This window comes from Coffea arabica, chromosome 11c, assembly GCF_036785885.1.
Source record: "Coffea arabica cultivar ET-39 chromosome 11c, Coffea Arabica ET-39 HiFi, whole genome shotgun sequence".
Classification (NCBI taxonomy): Eukaryota; Viridiplantae; Streptophyta; class Magnoliopsida; order Gentianales; family Rubiaceae; genus Coffea; species Coffea arabica.
The window spans coordinates 37,291,189-37,299,182 of record NC_092330.1 but is presented as its reverse complement, the minus strand read 5'-3'; the positions used below and the strand labels follow the sequence as shown (position 1 = coordinate 37,299,182).

At 35.5% G+C, this 7,994-nt stretch overlaps 1 protein-coding gene across 1 annotated transcript; it reads right to left on the bottom strand.

Moving 5' to 3' along the window:
* Window positions 1-2,182: 2,182 nt before the first annotated feature.
* On the bottom strand, window positions 2,183-6,463 carry LOC113716418 (uncharacterized). Its single transcript, XM_027240746.2, has 2 exons — window positions 5,069-6,463; window positions 2,183-3,540 (listed from the first exon to the last, which is right to left on the bottom strand). The coding sequence occupies exons 1-2, from the start codon at window positions 6,284-6,286 to the stop codon at window positions 2,323-2,325; spliced, it is 2,436 nt and encodes an 811-aa protein (XP_027096547.1). The 5' UTR covers window positions 6,287-6,463; the 3' UTR covers window positions 2,183-2,322.
* Window positions 6,464-7,994: the final 1,531 nt, after the last annotated feature.

Genomic DNA, 7,994 nt, shown 5'->3' with positions numbered 1-7,994 from the left:
ACTGGGATTGGATCCACAGAAAGTCTCCCCCGAGTTTCTCCAACCGTCATCTGATCCTACTGTGCAAACATGAGCTTCTAACTGTCGTACCCACTTTACAGTCAGAACCCTCAAGATCTAGTATTGGCCTGCTGCTCGACTAAATCCAAACCCGTAAACCTCATCTTTAAATTTGAAATTCAATTTTTACATGCATGTCATAAATTTAACAGTAATAATATAAGAGGGATGCATTGGGAGGGAGGGAGTATAAATAGAATGTGCCGACGTTAAATAAAAAAAAAAGGGTGCTTTGATAATAATGCCACCTTAAAAAAAATCAGAAAAGGAATAGGAAATCCTAAATCCTAAAACTGTCAGACTCCCATATATATGTGACCGTTCGCCCCCATATGCCTAATAGACAACCTTATGATTTTAGTTCTGCCATAAACTCACCAGAAGCAACCAGCATGGGAAGCTGCAAAAGGTTGAGAGCAACAAGAAATTTAACGGCGAGAACAGTTAGGAGCATTATGGACCTTCCTACATGCATTTTAGTGGAGATATTGTTAGGTGGATGTTTATATTAACTTTGTTGAAAACCATTACCTATTAAACCCAAAATCTGAATGGTGATTATTAAAAAATAAATTAACAGCAAAATTGCGAAAGCGTACCTGGATTTATGTTGACTAATTGGCACTTGAATCCTTGGAGATTTTGGGATGATTTTCCAAGTCAACACATGAAGATCATTTATACATTTGTATGTCCCAAAAATTTAAAGATTATTCTTTTGTTTTCAATTAATACTTTATTTTCTTTTCTTAAGATAGAAAAAGAAAATAAATTATCATTTGAAAACAAGAGAATAATACTTTTATTTTGGATGTATTCGTGTTTAAAGCAAGCTACAAATGCAATTATCCTATAAATTTAGGGAAAGAAAGGAAATTTGAAAATTATAAGGGGTACAAAACAAAAACTGAAATAAAAAATTTTAAACATTCTTAAGGCAACTTTAGCAGCTTTCCACAGTTGAGGAGGGGCAATTGCTCAACCTCAATTGTACTTAGCTCCGCACAGGCCCCCGTCTGCATATCATGGTTCAAGCTCGATTGACAGATCTTTGAGTCGAATTTGGGCTCACTAAACTATCATAATTTTGATTCTTTTGCTTTTTAGAATTAATTGTGAATTCTTTGTTCGTTGGTCAAGACTGTTAAGTCCTACAAATCATTTTTTTTTAACACTAATACGACTATATAAGTCATACTTGGCTAAATTTTTCGACATAATCCAAGGGATTGTGCTTCATCGGAGTCGAGTCTATCTTGGAACATGCTTGGTCCATTTCTCCATCTAAAACAATTGTCCCTCGTCACAGGGAAGGCATAAAAGTATCCATTATTGGGGACGCAACAAAGCTTCCAAGTCCCCGCAGGAGACCGTGACTTTGGTGGAGGAGACCACAAATGCTAATAACAATGAACTATAATGGAAGAAACGAAATATTGCAGGCTATAAAAAGAATTAGGGATGGTGAGGCGCTGCTAGAAGACATAAATGGAAATTGTTTGAAGAAGAGCTAGAAACGAAATGCGTTGAATTCCCTAATCCAGATTTGCTGACAAGAACCAGTGGTGAACAAAGAGTGAGCAACTTCATGCTGTGGCAATTGGCATACACTGAATTCCTTTTGTGGACAAGTTGCTTCCAGACTTTGAAGAGGCAGATCTTATCAGTGCCTTGAATTCATTTCAGAGAAGGCACAGATGTTTTGGCGGATACAAACGCTGAAATCTGTCTTCTTTCCTGCTAGTTTTTCATCCGTCAAATTTAATCACAAAAGTGGAAATGCGTATGATTTCTTTGAGGGGATGATGTAGAAAAGAAGAATCTCTGCACAGGAGGAAAGCCAAGGTCATTGCCAGGCAGAGGTAGCTTGCAACTGTTTAATGTTAATTGTCACATTTGTTTTACATTTTTCACTTCTTGTTTGGAATTTCTATCTTTTCGTATATATACCCTTCCAAACATTGAAATGTTTGCCTTGCTCTCTCCCATCAATTTTGTTGTAAGGGTAAGGTCAGTGCATCAAAGGTATTTTGATGATACCAAGATATTTTGCCAGTGATAAACATCACGGTTGTAAGTACCAAAAATTCAAAATAAACAAATAAAAAAAAGAACATATTAATGAGGCACAATAGGTCAAATAAAAGAAGCATGGAGAGCCTTGCAACAATAGTTCCTGGCAATGAATTTTTTTGATTGAGTGCGACAACAATGTGAAAAAAAAGGTCACATAATCATGTTGGAAGAGCCAAAAGAGAGCAGTCATTTCGACGATACTAAATGGCATTCCTTCAGAGCAGTCTTTGGTGAAAGAAAACTGGGGAAATGCGGAGCTGCTATGAAGCACCCACCAAAATCAGACTCAATCTGAAGAACGTTACATTTCTTTGATTTTGGACAATAAGAAATCAGAGGGCCAGAATCCACTTGCATCAGCAGCTCACCACTTCTCCATGTAAGAATTGGGAGAACGGCATGATTTGCCAAACCAACTGGAATGTGATCCGCAGAAAAGCTTTCTTTAGTCCACGAACTGCCAACTCCATAATCCTTCATCGACCATATGTCTAGATTTGCAGGGCAAATAGTATGATATACACAAAGGCAATCTCGCAATACTCCTAGACTGGTCCAACAGCTTCTCTTTCCCAAATATGGGGGAGGTGGAACTCGATGAACTTCTTCATCACACAAGTCAAATGAGTATATAAAATCAGGATTTTGAGAATTTTCAACTATCCAATGAAGAGCACCATTAACAGTAGCCCCACTCAACTGGGCTACATTACTGAATTCTGACCACTTCCTACCCATTGGAAATGGAGTATGATTCTCTATAACTCTCCAATCTTTATCAGATCCTATAGTACAAACATGAGCTTCAGATTTTCCTGGATGCCACTTTTTAGTGAAAATTCTCAAGATTTTGTAGTGGCCTGTCAATGGACTATATCCAAACCCATACACATCTTCTCGAATATTTTTTTCCACCTTCGGTATGGGAATTGGAGAAAATTTTCTGAGGAGTAGATTACAGATAAAAAGAACACTGTAATTCGGCATTGAGTTGGAGGATACAGAGAAACAAATCAACCCATTACAAGAGCCTAAGAAAGCCACTCTATCATCAGAGAGCCGAGCAGGTAAACCACTCTTATAGTTAAGTTGATTGTCATTATTGTCACCTGCTTTAAGCTCAAGAAAAGAGCAAGCAGAATCTCTGGTCGAAAGCACAAGATTAACAGATTGTCGAGCTGTGAAATAAGTGTCAGCAAAATGAGGATCTGAGATGAACCTATACCAGGTCTTGCAAACGCTTTTGATGCATAAAATGGTGATACTTGGTACCCTTGATAAAATGTTTACCAAAATGAAGGTGGGTAGATCCATAATGCTAGTACCAGCATTCCTCTTATTATTTGGTGAAGTAATTTCATCTCTCTTGCAACCCATTACAAAGTTTAGCTCCCCACCAACACCCTAAAAAAGAACTTTACAGTTAAATGACCGAGATCAAACAGACCTACCAGTCAAAGTGAAAACAACTTTAAGCAAATATAACAGAACATTAATGAAACTCAAGTTTCTTCTTTACCCGGCTCACCGAATTCAGAAAAAAAAAAAGAAAAAAAAGAAAAGCGTGGCAGTTTAAAAGATCCACTGAAAAAACAATCCAAGTTCAATGCCACACTGCAGACCTAAGTTGACAACCTAATTTTGATGTAGATTCTCAAACAAAGCAGCCCGCTGACAACAAAGATGAGCATGAGAATTAGTGCTTCCCTTATTTCCTGAAATAAAAGCACTTTTTGATATTTCAATTGGTAATAAGAGCATAACCACATTTCTGATTTTAATGCTGCTGTACAACAAATTTAAAATAACTAAGCCATGTGAGGTCATAAAATGTCCAAAGCGTATTATGATGATAAGGCCAATATACCAATGAGCATGGTGAGCAACAAACACAAAAATTGTTAAGAACAGAGCAAACGCCCAATATGTAACATATAACATAGCAGTTCAGCTAAAGCCCTGTGAACCATTCGAGCTTGAACCAGAAATCTAATGTGAAACATGTAGGATCTTGCAATCATCCACCATTCAAGCTTCATGCAGTGTTATCATGTGGTCTACAATCTTGACTGCTAAAATTACATTTTTAATACAATTTTCTACAACAATGTCATTGTTGTCTTATTGCTCTTCCATATTTTTGAAAGTTAACGACCCCGTCCACCAACTCAATCCCTAAGGTCCTACATTGCTGATGTCTAAGTTAATACCAGATAAACCCTCAAGATTACCACCAAAAATTAAAAATTGGAAAGAGTTCCATTTCCATCCAACAATGACTTACAGAATGAAATATGACCAAGAAAGACAAATTGCAGACAACCAAATTACTAAACAGCCATATACCTAGAGTACAATATGCTGAAGTAACAATGGACATATTCCCTGGGTATCATCAGTTAATGGGCTGAATAACAGCAATACCAAGGGTTAATCCCACACCAGCTTCATCAATTAAATATTTTGAAGAAATTCAATCATCACAGCTTTAAAAGAGTCTGGATAATGTTATTTTGCCATGTTGGTTGCATTCTAGTCGGTAAAACCACCAAGGAAAGATAGCAAAATGGAAACCTTTAAGTACCCACAAGCAACTCATTCAGACAATAACGATGGGTAACTTAAAACATAGCCAACCTCCATTCAAAATTTAATTGTAAGAAAATTCCTTGCACATTCTTAATGACAGCAACCTTAAGTGTGCCCGTAGCATTTCCAACACATTTAAAAGATAGAGGCTTTCTAGTTGGTTGTAGATATTAAATCAATAAAATTTTGCCTAGAGTTCTTTAATCATTATGGCCAAATCAAATCAGTATCCAATAAATCCGTTGTGCACTCTATATACGAAGAGTAAGCAACTAAACTAGGTACAATTAAAACACAATGATAGAGACAAAAAGGAAAAAATAGGTAATTTAAATTTCAGTACCTCCACATGTCCGGCCTCTAGAACATCTATAAGGGAGAGAAAGCACGGGTGGAAAGGAACTGGTAAGGAACGGAAACGGCGATCAACTTTAGTCGCCACTTCCATGGCAGTTTTTTCTTCTATGTTGTAACAGATCAAAGGCCCATAATCAGGACACATCAACATTTCACTTGTCTTCCAAATCAAAGTTGGATGATATGGTCTTCTATACTCCAAATCTTGTGGAAGGCAACTGTCCATGATAGTCTCCCTAGTCCAAGACTCCACTTCTCCATACTTCATCATCCACCAGATGTCCATACCAGGAGAAGATCTGGTAACTTGAAAGACACAAAGACAATCACGCAAAACTCCCAAACTTGTCCAACGATTTCTCTCTACCATGCCATGGGGATGAGGAACAAGCTGTACCTTTTCCTCACCAATGTCAAACGAATATATAAAGTCAGGCTTACTCAAATCAGCTGATATCCAATGTAGAGCTCCATTAAGAGTAACCTCACAAATTTGGACCGTAGAAAGAATTTCACCCAAGCATTTTCTAGCAAGTGGAAATGGAGCATTTTCCCGTAAAACCCTCCAATCATTTCCAATCCCTACCGTGCAAACCTGAGCTTCAGTTTTACCAACACGCCATTTCCTTGTAATAATCCTAAACAACTTATATTGTCTAGTTTTTGGAGTAAACCCAAATCCATACACCTCTTCACGAATTCTTTTATCTACTTTTGGTTGTGGAAGCATCACATATTCCCCAAGCAATGGATTGCACACATACAATCTATAGTTCTGCTCCTCCCCATAGATATAATGAGCTAAACAAAGCAATCCATTACAAGAGCCCAATATTGTTACTGATCCTCTGGAAAACCCATCTGGGGTTCGACAAATTTTTGGGCAAATTCGTTTTCTTGTATAATCATAGCCTCCTTTGAGTTCAAGCAAACAAAGCCCATTTTTTTCCACGGGTAAAATAACACTGGTAAATGGTGGTTTCCTCAAATAAACACTAGCAAATTCAGTGTCTGAAATAAATTTGTACCAAGCCTTGCAAACCCTTTTGCAATCAACAATGGTAGAAATTGAAAGTCTTAGAAAAATCTCAACTAAAATGCAAATGGGAAGGTCTAAAATAGAGATTGAAATACCGTTACAGATCCTTTCTTTTGCTGGTGAAGCAGAGGACTGTGTGATTTTTCTTCTTTTCCAATCCATCATTCTGATTTTTCCTCGTTCTTTCACCTCCAATTCTCCATTCTTTGCACTGGTCAGTATGAAGGCAGCAAAGCTACCCTATTTACCAAATTGGGGAGTTTCAATTTGTGAATTTGGCGCCTTTTGAGGGGCAAAATGCTGACCTAATACGGAGCTGATTTTGGCTGTTTGTTATCCCATTAGCCAACTACTTAGTACTTACCTTTTTTGAAAAAATAATAAATTAAAATACTTTTTGTTTTGCTACTAATATATTCGATTTAAATGACTCATTCTTCTTATTGTAGCAACCAGCAATCTATAATGGGATTTTTTTAAATACAAATGGAAGTCTCAACCAATATAAATTTGGAAAAATTTTTACTGTCTGTGATAGCATTGTATCTCTCAATAAAAACAATAGTTTAATATTTCAAATTATCTCTACTATATATATAAAGGGCGAGGAGGGAATTTAGTATAAATATTTTGTTGTCATTTTATGTACTTGTATATTTACCCTCATATAAACTATTTTTAATTACATCAACTATCAAACACGTTGTCAGCAAAACTTCTTACAAGCATTTTGTCATTTATACTATTTAAATGTATTTTTCAATATAATTACGCTTAAACAGTAATTACCAACATGACAATCATTTTGACAGACCAATTTTAAAGACTAAAGTTTGCATTGACAATAAAAAAAATTATACAAAATTCATTCATCGCAAATATTATACAGACCTCTTAAGTCATTTTCGGCTAGATTCATGCCTTCGCATGACATTTATTGCATCTCATGCATTTTTTTGTATTTTTATGTTATTTTCATTTGAATGATATTTTTCCTATTATTATTCTCTTACCCGTTATATGTTTGGACCATATCATTTAGGCTTGTATTTCATTTTAGAAAATTAGAAATAGGCTAGTCCATTTTGCTTGACTAGATTAGAAGAATCACTCTTCAAATATGGAAAATAAATGAGTATATCTTTTTAACCTTAGCACGTTCGTATTTCCTTTATAAAAAGGAAAATTGAATCATGAATCTTAACATCCCGTACCCGTTATGTTGCATTTCCTTTTCCCAGGTCATGTATATTTATCTATATATTTTATAAGTTCTTGTTCGAGTCGCATCTTTTACATATTCATGACCTCTTTTAAGAATCATTCTTAGGCATCACAATTAATGTGATTTGCACCAATTAAACTTTAAAAAGATATTTCAACCCTCCCGATATCCTTTAGGTCTAGATTTGTACCACATAAGAATATCCAAATGTGATAAGTTTTATAGGTTAGATTAGAAAATTTTTGACTAAATCTCGCAACTAATTTTGATTAGATTGAAAGGGTGCCTTAGATTTGAACTTATCAAATCTTTGTCTTTCCTTTTTTTCAACTGTGACTTCCGAACTCTTTTTTCTTGTTTTCAAAGATCTAGAATCGTCTAAAAGGGATTTTATTTATTATTTATTTTGGATGATTTGGTACACCTTAACTTGATATTAAGTGGCGACTCCAACTTTTTTCTAAAAATCCTTTTTAGACTATTATTTTGGACCCAAACCGCTGCACTTTACATGTCTCATTTTAGGTCTTTTTTCTTTATTTATTTTCTAAAATAAAAAACTAATTTTCAAATAAAAACTAAATTTATTTTTCAAAAAATGGAGGTCGACAGTAACTAAACTTGTAACTACCCCTCAAAACTTATATA